The 17,539-nt window shown below is 46.8% G+C and overlaps 1 protein-coding gene across 3 annotated transcripts in view; it reads right to left on the bottom strand.

Annotated features, from left to right (window-relative positions):
- The window catches only part of Pknox1 (PBX/knotted 1 homeobox 1), a 55,695-nt gene that overhangs the window by 30,176 nt on the left and 7,980 nt on the right, over positions 1-17,539 (bottom strand). For 2 of the 3 annotated variants that reach the window (XM_026410074.2, XM_077795061.1), the window contains exons 2-3: positions 5,358-5,550; positions 3,064-3,174 (exon numbers count right to left, since the gene is read on the bottom strand). In XM_026410074.2, coding sequence (XP_026265859.1) covers positions 3,064-3,114 — 51 coding nt within the window. In that variant the 5' untranslated portion in view covers positions 3,115-3,174; positions 5,358-5,550. Of the gene's footprint in view, positions 1-1,968; positions 1,987-3,063; positions 3,175-5,357; positions 5,551-17,539 lie in introns of those variants that run through there. The other variant, XM_077795062.1, reaches the window with a different exon arrangement.

The raw sequence follows: 17,539 nt of genomic DNA, 5'->3' as shown, positions 1-17,539 counted from the left end.
ACTCTTCTGTAACTTCTTACTATATATATCACCATATTTAATAAAATAATGAGAGGGATAAACAAATAGTACAAGTTCTTATCTTCTCACAAGAATGACTCAGACTCAATATGCTACATATTTGTGAAAGGACTAAATTTTCTCATGTCCACCCTATCCCTCAGGAATATATAACTATGAAAATTTAACCCAAGCTCTGGGTATAGCTCCATGGTAGAGCACATGCTTGATCCCTGAGCACGTACACACATACACACACACATACACACACACACACACATACACACACACACACGATGCAAATTTATAAAATGTCATGCATTTAGAAAGTAAAGACCAGCCATGCTTACTGAAAGCTTAGAGACATAGATTGCTTTAGACAAGCCATGTGTTTGTCACTTGCGTAAAATATAGTTAAATCCTCAAAGAATTCCACGTTACAAAAAAAAACAAAATTGCTGCAGTAAACTTTGGACTACCCAACCTAACTTCTTCATGACCAGGGGTCTGAGAAATTCTGAGGAGCCTGCCAGGCTTCTGCCCCTCCAAGGTAGCCAGGCATGCCCACCCCATGGAATCCTCTTTGGCCCTTTGCTCTCTTCTCTCAGTCCAGAAAGGTGCTCTAGGATGTCCATTCTGCTGCCTTTAAGATAAGTTTACATCTTGAGAATGTATTTTTCTCTCTTAAAAAAAAAAAAAAAAAGCAACTAAAGTACAATCAAATACAATCCTTCTGGAGGGCAATCTCACAGTAGTATAAAAAGCCTTACAAGGTTTATTTCAATATTTTTTTCTTTTTTTAAATTTTTTTAGTTGTTGATAGACCTTTATTATTTACACTGGTGCTGAGAATCAGACCCAGAACCTCACACATGCCAGGCAAGTGCAATTCCACTGAGCCCCAGCCCCAGCCCTTTTTTTTCTTCCTTTTGTTTTTTTAGTTGTAGTTGAACACAATACCTTTATTTTATTTATTTATTTTTATGTGGTGCTGAGAATCAAACCCAGCACTCAACACATGCTGGGCAAGTGCTCTACCAGTAAACCACAACCCCAGCCCTCAGTATTTTCTTATTAATGAATGAAAAAAGAGAAATCTAAGAGTTTGACCTTAAAGAAATGGCTAAGTAATTATGATACGTCTATACTAGAAACCACGAAATGTTTATTTAAAATAATGCTCATGACAGGCCCCTCAAGTCCTGGGGATACTTTCAGCTACTGAAGGAGCACCACACGTGGTGGCAGGATGAAGCAGGGTGCCCAGGCCAGGCCAGGGGACCATCACTGCTCCTTCTGACAGAACACACAATGGGAGGCAGGTGGCAAGGCTCATCTGAGCCCAAACTGAAGCACGAGAAGGGAAGACTGCCAGGAACAGCCAGGGCCAGCCCCCCGGCCGGCAAGAGGTGCCAAGGTGGGCCTGGCAGAGGTGAGTGTGGATAAGGGGCTGAGGGTGACCTGAGGGTCCACGGAAACCAGGCCATGTGGGTCGGGGGCAGCTTGGACTTTACCTAAAATCCATGGGGAGTCCCTGGAGGGGTTAAGAAGGGAGCATATTGTCAGATTTGCACTTCAGGGGGGAAAAAAATCAAGTGGAAATATCCAAGGACTTCCAGGTCAAGATTAAGCAGGCTGAAACTCTATCCAGGATGACCCTCTCTCGATGCCTGCAAGATGCAAAAACATGCAACAAAAAACAAAGTCTCTTGGACTGGGGGTGTGGCTCAGGCGGTAACGAGCTCGCCGGGCGTGCACGGGGCACTGGGTTCGATCCTCAGCACCACATAAAATAAAGATGTTGTGTCCACCGAAAACTGAAAAATAAATATTAAAAATTCTCTCTCTCTTTTCTCTCTCTTTAAAAAAACAAAAACAAAAACAAACAAAAAAAACAAAGTCTCTGCAACAGGAACCAAATAAGAATGGTACAAAACTGGCCACCAGGGTAAGGGAGACACGACTCACCTCACTGCCAGAAGCCTCCCCAGCTGCATGGAGCCTCATGGGGAGCAGGGGCATCCAGGGCGTGTATTCCATTTCCCCTCTGATGGGCAGAAACGCCATGGAGAATGCGCCAAACCCCAGCAGGATGTGGAGCATGCAGGGCACTTGGGAAGTTCTCAGCCTATGCCTCAGCTGGCCTCCTTCCCCTCCCCAACCCTTGCTGGTCACAGAGCACACACCACCAGATACACAAACACATATACTGCAGCTCCAAGGGGAAGACTCCTCCAACTGGGAGGACAGTCGAGAAGCGCCCGTGGGTCTGCTCTGAAGCTCTGCTGGGAGGGCTGGTTACTGGGTCAGTGCCCTCCCATACTTGTAAGTGGGGAGATGAAACTAGGGAAGTTAATCCAGTGAGACTCAGATTAGTGACTGTCAATGTAGGAATCTGGCTGTCAAAATAGATCTGTAGCTTGATGGCAGAGCAGCTGCCTAACATTCAGAAGACCCTGGGTTTGATCCCCAGAATTATAAACAAACAAAAAAAAAAAAAAAAAAAACACCTGGGTTTTCTTTTTTCTTTTTTTTTAAATTAATATTATTTTATTTTTTGGTACCAGGGATTGAAGCCAGGGGCACTTTGCCACTGAGCCATATCTCTAGCCCTTTTATTTTAATATATTTTGAGACAGAGTCTCACTAAGTTACTCACAGCCTCGCTAAGTTGCTGAAGCTGGCCTGGAACTTGGAATCCTCCTACCTCAGCCTCCTGAGTGGCTGGGATTATAGGTACATGCCAGCACATCCAGCTCTCTTTTTATTTTTATTTTTGTGGAGCTGGTGGAGGCCTCACATATGCTAGGCAAACACCCAGCTTTTCTTTAAAAGTCACATAATTAACACTGACCTTAAAAAAGTAAATTCCCAAAGAATTCATATGATGGAGGGAGACTCCAAATGTATCACTTAAGGATATAATGTGAATAATTCTATGGCTTATCTTTCTGAACACCAATATATAATAAATGCATAATATATTTAAAACTGAATGTGCAACCTCACAGAAACTGAATGACTGGCAATAATCAGAATGCAGAATAAAGCTCAAGCTCTCACTTGCTGCCCATCTTGATAGCTGTCTATACTCAACGTCTGTGTGGCCATCATGGTTGACAAAAGAGTTTTATTTAAGACATCAAATCATCTTGAGACAGAAGCAAATGATATCTGGGAAAACAAAAGGAGAAGAGCATTAGAAGAGCACTAACAGTTATACAACATGTTTTTTTGTTTTTGTTTTTTATTTTGGTACCAGGGATTGATTGAACTTAGGGGCAGTTGGTCACTGAGCCATATCCCCAGCCCTATTTTGTATTTTATTTAGAAATAAGGTCTGAGTTGCTTAGCACCTCACTTTTGCTGAGGCTGGCTTTGAACTTGTGATCCTCCTGCCTCAGCCCCCAAAGCCGCTAGGATTACAGGCATGTGCCACTACACCTGGCTAATGTTCTTTATTCTACACCACCTGTGCACACATATTTTTATATAGAAAAAACACCCTGACCCTGACACCCTGCTATGACCAAGACCCTCCTGGATAGCACTTCACTTGATGAGCCATCAACAACCTGCACTGCTCCCTGATTTGCCCTTGCATTGTCAACCAGCTGGCCCACCACCCAAAGATACCAGCACTTGCCTCGTATGCAAGACAAGTGTTGGGGGCTATTATGGTTTAGATATGAGGTGTCCCCCAAAAGCTCATGTGTGAGATAATGCAGGAATTTTCAGAAGTGAAATGATTAGATTATGAGATGCTTGACCTAATAAGAGGATGATCCACTGATAGATTAACTGGGCAGTAACTATAGGCAGGTAGAGCCTGGGGATATATCTTTGGGTTTATAATCTCCCTGTCTCTCTCTCTTCTCCCTCCTCCCCCAACCTGCCTTCTTTCTCCCTCTCTCTCTCTCTTCCCTCTTGGCCGCCCTGTCCTGGGTTGCTTTTCTCTACCATGCCCTTCCGTCATGATGTGCTACCTCATCTTGAGTCCAGAGCTAAGGAGCAAACCTCTGAAACTGGGAGCCAAAATAAAGTTTCCTCCTCTAAGTTGTTCTAATCGGGTATTTCAGTCACAGTGACCAAAAGCCAACTAACACAGGAGGCCTGAGATGCAGCAAGGAGCAAGTTGGCTCGAGAGCCCTTTTCTTCTGGGAGTAGACAGGTGTGGAGGAGAAGAGCAACAGGAGGGCAGCACAGGGTGAAGCACAGAGGTGGGAGTGGCTCATAGCCATGGGCTCATGCAGGCCCCAGGGAAGGCCATTTAAACCAGCCCTGATACCCTGAGAAAGGGAGATGGGTGCTCCAAAGAGGAACAGTGAACAAGGAATGAAAGGACAGGATGAAGGTGGCCAAAACGGCACTGCTATAAAGCTGCACATGTAACACAAATACGTAAATAATGGCCACTTGCCTCAAGATACTTAAAACCTCCACCCTGATGAGCTGGAAGGATGTGTGGCTGTAAGAAGCACCTGCAGTGGGGCTGCGAGAGGCACTGCAGAGCTGCGCAGGAGTGTGGGTCCAACCAGCCAGCGAGACCTGCTCGGGTACAGTGTGGCCACTGAGAGTCGGGCGGGCTAGGGCTTGCCAAGAAGGCCACACGCAAGTCAAGCATAGTCATGCCACTTGTCTTGCACTAGCAGGACCACAAAGTCACTAGGGGAAGTCCAGCAGCACTTCAGGGACGGTGCTAAGTGTGAGCCAAGCCAGCCAGGGAAGGAATCAGCAGCAGCCTTAATGGAGACAGTTGACAGGTGTCTGTCTCCTGACCACTAACGCTGCAGCCAGGCCACCTCCTGACATGCTACCCCAGGAGGGATTCTTCACATAATGCCCACTTACAGCTGAGCACCGAGTAATGTGGCCAGGCCCACAGAGCTAGCCAAAGGTTTGCCGGTCTCAGCCTCAGCAGCATGGCTCTGCAGCTATCACAGGGACAGGGCTTGTCCCAGGCTGAGGAGCTAGTGTGTGGAAGGGCTAAGACATGACTTCATGAAAACCATGGGGCACATGAGGCCACTCCTTCCCTCCTTCAGCAAATGCTTGCTGTGTTGGGCAGTTCTGGGCACTGGGGCACAGAAACAAATAGGCCAACAAGACACAGGCAGGGGCACAGGCACAAACTGATGGCAAGACAGGCCTTGATATGCACGCAAGTACACTCAGGAAGTGACAGGGCCAAAGGAAGGCAGGAAACAGGGTGACTGGACAGAGCAGAGGAGGAAGCAGGGAGGTGCATGAGAGGTGACTATGGCCACAGTGAGGATGCCGGTGTCCCACACAGGATGGAAAACACAGCTGATGATGTGACTCAAGCTCTGACTTCATGAGCAAAACAGACTGTGTACCTTTGGAGCCCAGGAGAGCTGGGGTTGGGGTGTAGGCACTGGGAATCCAGACAGAGGTGAGCCAAGGGGCCTGTGGGCAGTCCGGAGTATGGAAGGAAGGGACCAGAACAGGCTGAGCTTCCCACCTGAGCACCTGGAGGAGCAGAGATGTAGATCCCAGGACAAGTAGACAGGTAAAGAGCAGCTTCTTAGCCTGGGAAGGAAAACAAGATGAGACATTTCAGGTTGGAGAGGCTTCTCAGAACCACACAGGCATCTGGGCTGGAAACACACTTGGTCACCATCAGGGTACAGCTAGTATGTGTGGACATGTCTAACTCCCTACACCCAGGAACTGCATGTGGGACCTGATTTAGAAATGAACTATAGGGGGCTTGGGAAATGGCTCAAGTGGTAGCGCATTTGTCTGGCATGCGTGACACACTGGGTTCGATCCTCAGCACCACATAAAAATAAAATAAAGATATTGTGCCCACCTAAAACTAAAAAATAAACATTTTTAAAAAACATTAAAAAAAAAAAAAAGAAATGCACTATAGGGCTGGGGCTGGGGCTCAGCGGTAGAGAGCTCGCCTAGCACGTACAAGGCCCTGGGTTTGATCCTCAGCACCACGTAAAAATAAATAAAGATATTGTGTCCAACTACAACTAAAAAATAAACACCTGAAAAAAAAGAGATGGACTACAAATGGGATGACTTTGGGTCTCGAGGAGAGAGCATCCCAGGTTTAGAGCCCAGGGATTGGCCGTCCTTAGAAGAGAGGAGGAGATCTGAGGTACCCCAGGGACCCCACAGAAGACAGAAGCAGGGACTGTGGTGGCATCTGCAAGCAACACGAGCCTAAAGATGACTGGCGCCACCAGAAGGTCAAAGAGGGAAGGAAGGACGCTCCCTTGGAGACTGCAGGGGCGGCAGAGCCCCGAACTCCGGTCTCCAGAACTGTATCCTGGTTTGGTTTGGTTTCACGGGGCCTGCGATGGCACCGAGGCCTCGCGTTTGCCAGGAGAGCACACTGCTTCAGCCTTCCAGTTTGTGGCAGTTTGTCACAGCTGCCCTTGCCAACAAATGCAGTGTGTGAAGCCCCCAGACGAGAGGAGACCACCAGGAAGAGTCGGGAGGCAGCTGTGCCAGGTCAGTCTGGAGGTCAGGAGGACGGGACCCAGCAGCCAGTGGGACAAGAGAAGAACGGGGCAGCGCCACTGAAGCCGTGGAGGCGGGATACCAATCACACAAAGAACAGCTGAGGGTCAAGGAGAAGGCCGCTGAGCACCACAGCTGGGGAGTGCAAAGCCCCCGGGAGCAGGGCGGGAAGCAGCGCTGTCACCTGAAACTCTGCCCCTGGGAACAACCCTACCAACAGCAAGAGCCGCTCACACTAGGGAGCAGTGTGTGTAACGGTGAAGACACAGGGAAAGGCTCATGCACCACGGACTGTGTGGTCACCACGCTGTGCTCCACCCACCCTCAATCCCACTCTCAGGGCAGAGACACCACACATGTGCAAACTTGTCCCTGAGTGTCTCTTACCGGTTTCTCCTTGATCAAAACTTGGCCCTCCTTCAAATCCTGTCTTCTCTCCAACTTCACTTCCACCTGCCCCTCTGACCCCTGTGGACTCCAGCCCAGCATCACCCCTGAGACCCTCATCATCTGGGACCCCAAGCTGCAGGACAGGGTTACTGACAGGTGGCTGCAGACAGGTGGGATGTGCCTAGAGGAGCGGGTCACTGCGGGTGTGCCTTTGGGCACGACTGTGCCAGCTGAGCTTAGTCTCTCTTCCTCCCAGCACCCTGTCTTCACTGCCTTCCTCCACCACATCCATCTCACCTCCTCAGGCCCCAAGTACTTTTCCTCCTTAAACTGTTCTTTTTTTTTTTTTTTATTGATTTCTTTTTTCTTTTTTTTTTTATTGGTCGTTCATAACATTACATAGTTCTTAATACATCATATTACACGGTTGATTCAAGTGGATTATGAACTCCCGCTTTTACCCCGTATACAAATTGCTGTATCACATCAGTTTCCCTTCCATTGATTGACATATTGCCTTTCTAGTGTCTGATGTATTCTGCCTTAAACTGTTCTTGTCAGGTCTGTTGATCGTGGCAGTGAAGAAGCTGATGAAAGCAAGGGCATTTTACAAAGTAGACAGCCAGGGGCCTGAGAAGTCAAGATCACAAAAGGTCAGAGAGAAATACCACCACAGTGTGACTCTGAACTGGGTCTGGGCCCCCAATGTCCTTTTCTTTCTGTAAAGCTCATTAGTAAAACAAATGGCAGAATCCCCAAAGTCAGAGTGGATTTTAGTACTGTATTAGTGCTACTTTCCTTACCTGACCACCGTACTAGGGTCAGTTAGTGGAGTCTTCTGGTTTGGGGATGCATGGTCAAGTATGTAGCCAAGACGGGCATCATGCCTGTGCCTTACTTTCTCAAATGTTGGAGAGGGAGAGACAAAGTGTGTTTATACAGAGAGAGAGAATATCAGAGATGGAGAAAGCAAGCACAATAAAGCTAGAGTTTGGTAACGCTGCAATTTGGAGAAAGCATACAGGAAATCTTTGTATGATTTCTGCGACTTCTTTGTGTGTCTGAAATTCAAAACAGAGCTTTTTAAAGTTTAAAATTCTATAAAAGGTATGGGAAGTGTCTGGGGTTAAAAGAAACTAAAGAAACAAAACAAAAGCTGACCAGAAACAGTGGTGCATGCCTCCTGTCCCTGCTAATAGGAGGCTGAGGGAGGATCACTTGAGTCCAGAAGTTGGACAACAGTCTGGGCAACATAATAAGACCCTGTCTCAAAAATCCAAACACACACAACCCACCATAACAAAAGAAAAGGAAGGAGAGGAAAATGCTGTAAAAGACAATTTAAGGACATTTGGGGAGATATGAAATAAAGTCGGTATTAGAGAGTGAGTGTTACCTTGACAGTTTGATAATGCTGTGTGCTCACTGCATGATCCTCTAACTCTGAGAGGTTGGGCTGAGGCATGTCGATTTAGGTTATGATAGCCACAACTTATTTCATCTGGGTCAACAAAAATACACACATAACTAAGTACACTTGGGCCAGACATCAACCACGGTGGACTCCAGGTGGCAGGGAATCACACTTCTTCTCTTTCAACGTTTTGTTTCCAAATGTTCATAATAAATATTAAGGGAAAGTCAGAATTTTATTTCTAAAGCTTAAATATTTGTGATCCTCTCTTTTAAAACTGGTTAAAAATTTCTAAATTTGGGGCTGGGATTATAGCTCAGTGGTAGAGTGCTCGCCTAGCATGTACAAGGCCCTGGGTTCAATTCTCAGCACCACATAAAAGTAAATAAATAAAGATGTTGTGTCCAACTATAACTAAAAAATAAATATTTAAAAAATTTTATAAATTTGATATAGTTATTAAAATATTCTAAAGCAAAATTTTGAAATTTGTGTCAAAAGCTCTGAAAGTATGTGTTCTCCCTACATCAGAAGACCATGCAAAGAATTTTTTTTTAAAGGCAACTCCTTATAACAAATATTGTGAGTAAATACAGAGGAGCAGAGCACCAAGATGGACAACACTCCTGCTAGACACCAAGAAAGAAGCCAGAGAGAAAGTGCCTGCAGATGGCACCTCCCACTCAAGATGGCCCCACTCATAAAAGCCATTTGCAAAGTTGTTCATCATTTGTGGAACTGCTCACTAAACCCCACTCCCCAGCAGAATGACACACCACCTTTTGGTAGTAGTGCTGCCTGTTCCTCCATCCTCCAATCGGGCGCCAACAGCTCCCGCAGAATCCCAGTTCTTGCTGCAGCTCCCCTTCTTAGTCTGTAAGAGGCTGTGATCTTAATTAAGCTCAGGCCATCACCTCTGTCCATCAACTCAGGGCAGGACCCAACACAGAACCTGAGTCATGAAGTGAAACCTATCACTAACTGGGAAAGGACTAAAAGCACCCAACCTACAAAGGTGGAAAGCCGGCTCACCTTCACCAAAAACCATTCTATCAGGCATTACGTCAAAACCCAGTGCTGGGCTGGGTTGTGGCTCAGTTGTAGCGCACTTGCCTAGCACGTATGAGGCACTGGGTTAGATCCTCACCACCACATATATAAAGAGTATCTCATGCTCATTTAAAAAAACAAACTCAATGCTGATTTCTGATTAAGAGACAATCGAGGCCAGGTGCAGTGGTACACATCTGTAATCTCAGAGATTTGGGAGACTGGAGGATCTCAGCAACTTAGAGAGACCCAGACTCAAAAAACAGGACTAGGGATGAAGCTCAATGGTGAAGCATCCCTGGGTTCAATCCCCAGTACCCCCAAAGAGAAAGAGAATATGAATGAATCGGGGGACTGGGGATACAATTCAGCGGAAGAGTGCTACAGATATAGATACAGACATGTCCTTTTTCATCTGCCAATTAATACGTTTAAAGCAAAGTTGAAGTAAAACCTGGAACTCAAGGGAGTTGGCCCCAGGTCATACGGTGCACTGGTTTGGAAAGCAGACTGACCACCTACATGCTTAGCCATGGAAAATGTTGCACGTCTCATAATCCACCCAAGAACAGAGCTCTGGGGTCGTGACCTTCAAGGCTGACAGAAACGTGGAATGCAGGCCGGCTCTAGCAGGCTGCCATTTACTGTTTTTAAGCATGCTAGTCCGGCCAACTGGAAGCACACAGCAAGTTTTCCAGAACTGAAATGTGACCAGACTGATTTAGTCCAGCCATGAGGTCTGCCCTTTGCTCAGGTTTGACTCAATAAAGTCCCAGAGAGATGAAGCCCAACTGGGGTGGGAAGGCTGGACGTGGTAGTGCCCCATCCCTGCTCATCCCTACACCACGGGGCCTGCTGGGAGTCTTGGACGGGAACCTCTACTTGTCTGAATGATTTAGTAATTATCTTGGTGGTGTCTTTAACTCTGATGGAAGGTTTCAATTTCAACATTTTAGTCTTTAGTTTCAGAATAGTCAATGTATTTGGTATTGCAGGTATACTCCGGTTTGAATGTGTCCCCCCAAAGTCCATGTATTATAAGTAATCCCTAATCCATATTTTCATGGTATATGGAGAGGGAATTTGGGAGGCCATTAGGATTAGATGAGGTCATGAAGATGGCACCATAATGGCGTCAGTGACTCTATAGGAAGAGGAAGAGACCCAAGTTGGCCCACCTGCTATCTCCCATGTGACGCCCTCTGCCATGTCATGATGCAGCAAGAAGGGCCCGCCAGTGCCCAGCTGAGGCAGGTGCCACACTCTGGACTTCCTAACCTTCAGAACTGTAAGCAAAGAAACCCCTCTATTCTTCATAAATTACCTGATCTCAGGCACTTTGTTTTAGCAATAGAAAAAAAGACTAAGAGAACTTACTTGTATTACTAAATTTTAGAAATTAGCTCTTTTTCAGTCAAAAGATTTGAGAGAAACTTACCAAGACTGCTTACTTCCCCTCACTTTTCCAAGCTGATAAGACTGACAAGCACTCCTCTCAAACTGGGGGTGCCCAGAGGGCAGGGCCAGGAAGTGGCTCCACAGAGCTCACTTTCTGGTAAATGGGTTTACAAAGTCTGAGGATTGAGATCCACTGTACGTGTATTTCCAAATTATTATATCCACTTTTCTTTAGTCAGATACTAAGGTGTTTTTTTTTAAAACAATTAGGATTACTAAACTTAAAACTATAGTTCAAGATGGGCACCATGGTGCACACCTGTAATCCCAGTGGCTTGGGAAGCCTGAGGCAGGAGGATCGAGAATTCAAAACCAGCCTCAGCAATGGTGAGGCACTAAGCAACTCAGTGAGACCCTGTCTCTAAATAAAATACAGAATAGGGCTGGGGATGTGGCTCAGTGGTTAAGTGCCCCTGAATTCAATTCCTGATACCAAAACAAACAAACAAACAAAAAAACTATAGTTCAAAATGTGTAAAGTTCGGGCTGGGGATGTGGCTCAAGCGGTAGCGCACTCGCCTGGTATGCATACGGCCGGGGTTCGATCCTCAGCACCACATACAAAAAACAAAGATGTTGTGTCCGCCAAAAACTAAGAAAAAAATAAATATTATAAAATTCTCAATCTCTATTAAAAAACAGTTCAAGTTGTAAAGGGAAGTGATCATTTTCTGATGATACTCTAAAGAGAGTATCTAATATGATCAACTTGTTATTCAAAGGTCATCTTAAAAGTTCACTTATTGAATTTGCAAAAATTATAAAACTTATAAAACCTACATAAAAACATAGGGAAAAACCAGGCCTGTAAGTGTACCCCTAAGAAATACTGATTTGAAAGTAGAGCAATCTTTTCTGTGCTTAAAAGCCTCATTCCAAAGGGCATTTAAAAATCATGGCCAGGGCTGGGGTGGAGCTCGGTGGTAGAGCATGTGCTTAGCTCACTGGAAGCCCTGGGCTCCATCCTTAGCACCAAAAGCAAAACAAGAAACACCATGACAAGAAAAGCTGGATGCCAGATACCTTTTAATTCACAGTAATAAAGAATGGAACCAGAGCCTGCAGACCCCCTCCTCGGGGGAACAGTGAAGTCAGCAATGACCATCGTCACGCCATCTTGACACGCGAGGGCCAGACCCCAGGCGGCACCAAGAAGCAAGTGGTGGCCTGCAAGTGAAAGGCAGGTGCGTAGCCCCACGAGCATGTCTGTGCCCTCGTCAGCGCCACCGCTCTCTTGCAGCTCTCTCCTTGCCAGGGTCCATCCTAGTGCTGACGTGGAGCAGCAGACAGACGCAGTCCCTGCTTCAAGAAACAGCATCACTGCAGACTTACTTATGGGTCATGGGGAGAAGAGGCGTCTTTGACCCCAGTCGGCTTCCCCAAGAGCGCAGAGTCCTCTCTGTTACTCAGGGCCACCACCTCCCCTTGTGAAGTCCGAGGTCTTCTGTAGGGAGGCCTTCGAGATGCTCAGTCCCTCAACACCTATGGGTTTTCTTGTGGCTGTCTTAAGTACCTCAGTGAGATGACACTTTTTGATGGGTTACTAATGAGATATGTCACTTTTTGGCAGTGTCAATTTTGCTGGACTCTCCTTTAATCCTAACAGTAGGTGGACATTCCGCTGGTTTTTCTCAGTAGATATCATCATCTGTAAGCCATGCAGATGTGATCCCCATCAACACTCCTGCTGCTGGGCTCAGGGCCTAGCTCAGAGCTAAGAGTCCTGGCCTAAGATGCCCAGGAACCTGGCTCCATCCTAGCACTGCTCCCCTACCCCAAAAATCCTGTTGTATTTGACAAACTCCAACTATTCTCAAATGTAAACAGAGCAAAGATCCATGAGTAGATAAATTGCTAAAAAAAACAGTTTAAAAAAAAACAGATTTCAAAACATAAGACCATAGTAACAACAAAAAAGAGTGAGTAATAGCATAAGAACAGAGAAAAAGTCAAGAGAACTGAAGAAATGAGACACTGGACTTGGGAGAGCTTTTATAAGTATTTAAAATACACACAACTTTGAAATTTTTGTTTTTACAAAAAATCCCATTGACCCAGCAGTTTGGTAGGCTGAGGCAGGAGGATCACAAGTTCAAAGCCAGCCTCAGCAATGCCAAGGCAGTAAGCAACTCAGTGAGACCCTGTCTGTAAATAAAATACAAAACAGGGCTGGGGATGGGGCTCAGTGGTCAAGTGCCCTGAGTTCAATCCCCAGTCTACCCCATCCCCTAGAAAAAAATCCCATTGAATGCAACCAATTCCAGCACAACTAAGGCTCTGGTGAGACAGGTCTGGTGCTGTCTGCACCTGCACCAAGCAGGCCAGGCCCACTTCCTCTCTTTAATCATGGATACCGGCCATGTCCTAGCCTCGGCTGTGCACAGCACAGGCGCCCGAGAAGTGAACTCCTGAGGCTCGGAAGGAACGTGTCTCAAAGGCCTCCAGCACAGTGTTGGTGACACAGCTCATGTGGATGACAGACTCAGAGAGGAGTTTCCCAAGAGGCCACATCTTCGTGTCCTGTGTCAGGAGAAGGGGGCTTAGTGAAGGGAGTGGAGGAGGGGAGCAGGGGGAGAGCTGTGTTGGAGTGCCTACTGTATAGGCCCCCTTTCTCCGGCACTCCATCCAGGGGATCAGAATCCACACAATCCAATGATTCCCAAAGACTCACCAGGAGCCCAGATGCACTGAGCACCAAGTCGTCAATGTGGGAACCCTGGAGGACATCACTCCTCCAAACCAGCTCAGTGGCACTCAGCTACGGCAGAAGCCAGGCCAAGCCAAGACTCCAGCCTGGGCCACATGGGGATGCAGCTCCTTATTAGCAAGAGGACTCACTTCTTGACCCCTGGAAAGAAGGCTGACCACACGCAGGCCGTACAGTGTGAGGAGGGCATCGAGTGGCCAGCAGGCCCAGAATGCTGTGAGGTAGACCAGGGCTGTAAGGAAGACCCCAGGCTGTGAGGGAGACCCCTAGGCTGTCAGGGAGACCCCTTGGCTATGAGGGAGACCCCTTGGTTATGAGGAGACCCCCATGCTTTGAGGAAGACCCCCAGGCTGTGAGGAAGACCCCTAGGCTGTGAGGGAGACCCCCAGATGGTGAGAGAGACCCTCAGGCTATAAGGGAGAGCCCTTGACTATGAGGAAGACCCCCCAGGCTGTGAGAGAGACCCCCAGGCTGTCAGGGAGACCCCCAGGCTGTGAGAGAGACCCCCAGGCTATGAGGAAGACCCCCTGGCTGTAAGGAAGACCCCTAGGCTGTGAGGAAGACCCACTAGGCTGTGAGGGAGACCCCCAGGCTGTAAGGGAGAGCCCTTGACTATGAGGAAGACCCCCAGGCTGGGAGGGAGACCCCCAGGCTGGGAGGGAGACCCCCATGCTGTGAAGGAGACCCCCCAGGCTGTGAAGGAGACCCCCAGGCTATAAGGGAGACCCCCTTGGCTGGGAGGGAGACCCCCTTGGCTGTGAGGGAGATCCCCAGGCTATGATGCAGACCCCCAAGGCTGTGAGGGAGACCCCAAGCCCTGAGGAATACCCCAAGCCCTGAGGAATTCCCAAATGCTTAAGAAGGATCCCAAGGCTGTGAGAAACTCAAGTCGCGTGGAGCATCTACAGGTAGTTGCTCTGTTCAACATGCCCACTCATCTTCCAGCTTATAGCCATCAACTGCCAAACTTGAGAAAATGCTTGTTAAAGATTCTGTCCCTTGTTGGGCACAGTGGCGCACACCTGTAATCCTAGCATCTCAGGAGGCTGAGACAGGACAATCTCAAGTACAAGGCCAGCCTCAGCAACTTAACAAGGCCCTAAACAACTTACCAAGACCCTGTCTCAAAATAAGAAATAAAAAGGGCTGGGGATGTGGCTTAGTGGATAAATTTAATCTCCTTGCTACTGGGTGGCCACTATTCCCAAGCATATCCCCCTTTAGAGTAGCTTCTAGTGAACAGAGACAGAAAATATTTCTCATAAAAAATTCTTTAAAATTAGTTAACACTGATATCTCCAATTCAAACTTGGGATTACAGGGTATTTATTTTCTTGCTTCAACTTCATATCTGTATGTCTTTTCTCCCAACCTTGAACTCTTATTTCCTAATGACAGCAACATAATGATTTATCGTATGATATATAGTTTCAAACTAAAACAAACATTATTACTAAAAATATAAGTACTAAAAAACTGCCTAGGTTCTTTTTGTTCTGATTTTTAAAGAACCATACATACATAGGGCTGGAGTTGTGGCTCAGAGGTAGAGTGCTCACCTAGCATATGCAAGGCCCTGGGTTCGATTCTCAGCACCACGTAAAAATAAATAAAATAAAAGTATTGTGTCCAAGTACAACTAAAAATAAATAAATAAATATTAAAAAAAAAGAACCATACATAAATATCATATGGCTTTGATAGAGCTCAGGACATGCTATGCTATCCTAAATGTGGCACCCTAGCATATTGACTTTTTTAAGCTGAGCAATTTGAGAAAATGCACGCAAGGGAGTCTACTGACTGTCCTCCCCACGTCTCCCCTAGGGCAGTGAGTGGTGCCCTGCCTAAACTGGAGGAAGAGCACAGCCTTATCCCCACAGCAGGGACACAGAGAGGAACCTGGGTACACTGCCCCTGCTCAGTTTACCCAGTGGATCACAATTGAGTCCCTTGGTCCTCTCGTGTTTCTCCACAGCTTCCCACTCTTAATCAAACTTAGCCCAAAACACTCAGGTTTAAACACTCCGCTGGGTCCTCATTTCCTTGAGAAGGTTCCCATGTCACACAAAACTTAGATCAAATAAATTGTGTGCCTTTTCCTTGCTATTCTTGATTCCAGGGGACCCAGCAGTAATCCTACAGTGGGAAGGAGGAAAACCACCCCAGCTGCCTCCTCTGCAAGGACCTTGTGTTGACTGGCCTGGGGCCTCTAGGTAAAGGGCATAGTCCTCACACCCTGGCCTTGAGCTCCTCACCTGGCCTATGGATGGATGCCTCTTGGCAGGTGGAGATCACCTTCACACCTGCTTAGAGCTGCAGCGAGCTCAGCTGCCCCTAAACTGACCACTGTCTACCTAGCCAGTCCCCTATGCAGGAATAGCAGCCCCTTCGGCACCATAGTCACACCAGCCTCTTGGGGTCCCTCTGAGCTCCAGCTCCCACCTCTCTCTGGAATGGCTTCACTCCCCCCATCCCAAGGAGGAAACACCCTTGACCTCTGACCCACAGCTCACTGCAAACTGGCCTCCCTTTTAGTCCTCAGCACAGCTATGAACAACCATTATTCTGAGGGATCTCTGACCAGGCAGAAACCTTATCCCTGTTTTTGTTTACCATTATACCCAGCCACTATCACAATGTGGGGTGCTCAAATTTAGCAGGTACTCAAGATTTTTGGTTTAGCAAATCCTTGCTACAATCTGTACAACACAGGAATTACCTGTTTCATGAAAATTCAATCTCACTCACCCATCTGTGCCTAGAGACTTCTGGAGGAGCTACGTCTTGAACCCCTTCTCAATTCTGTCTCAAACTTCTGGTCTATACAGGTGTTCTACCTCAAGGTCAACTCTAATTATAGCCCAGTCATAAACTACCCAGAACTCCTTAAGTCATCAAACTGTACAAGGCACTTCTTTTTTATATATTTTGATTTTTAGTTGTAGTTGGACACAATACCTTTATTTTATTTTTATGTGGTGCTAGGTGAACGGTCTACCGCTGAGCCCCAGCCCCAGCCCATACACGGCACGTTCTTACGTGTACCTTCCAATCTGCCATTACATTCCTTTAAAAATACTGTGTCCTTGCTCCTTCTTCATCTATTTGCCTATCTTCTTTTGGGGGTGATTTTATTTTTCTAGTGTTTTATGCTGAACACTCAATTCACTTACTTTCTTGTTCTCTAATAAATGCACTCTAGGCTCTAGAGTTTCTTTCTCCTGAAAGCGGTTTGTGCCTCACCCCACTGGTCAGGATATAAAACCTTTACTGTCATCCACTTATAGTCAGAAAACAGTTTGTGATAGTTCCCTCTCAATCCAGAGATAGACAGATCTTAAAATGTCCAGGTAGAATAGACACCTTTAGATGTCTGTTCACTCTTTGTGGTACTGGGGATTGAAGCCAGGTGTGCTCTACCACTGGGCTACATCCTCAGCCCCTTTTCAATTATTGAGACAGGATCTTGCTAAGTTGCCAGCCTGCCTCAGACTCCAAGTCTCTTAATAGGCATGGCCACCGCACCCTGCAAGCTATCCTTTTACTCTGAAATTCCAAACAGCTTGTGTCACTGCAGTCTGAGATTCTGACCTGCAGGATTTACTTTTGAAAACTTGGGATAATTTTTCTTTATGGCCTAAAATACAGCCGATTTTGTTCAGTGTCTTCTGAGACTGATGAGAATCGACATTTTATGTTTATTGGGCACAAATTTCTGCATATGTCCATTAGTTCCACATAGCCACCATATTAATATTACTTAAATCCCTCATATCAGCAGTTCTCAGATGGAAGCATTTCTGGAGATTACTCTGAGGGCGATCTCGATGGAGCGTGATGTGGCCCATGTTCCTGGTACCAGGCTGAGAACTCCATTTCGACCCTGGGTTACGGAAGTCCCTCCCTGTGTGCAGAGCTGTCAAGCCCCCGTCCCATCAGGATCAACCGTGCAGTGAGGGCTCCGTTATGACGTTAATAACCCTCGACTGCTCCTCCCTCCTGTGCATGACCTCAGCCTC

This window comes from Urocitellus parryii, chromosome 2 (assembly GCF_045843805.1).
Source record: "Urocitellus parryii isolate mUroPar1 chromosome 2, mUroPar1.hap1, whole genome shotgun sequence".
NCBI classification, from domain to species: Eukaryota; Metazoa; Chordata; class Mammalia; order Rodentia; family Sciuridae; genus Urocitellus; species Urocitellus parryii.
The sequence above is the reverse complement of the archived record's forward strand: the minus strand, read 5'-3'. Positions and strand labels throughout refer to the sequence as shown.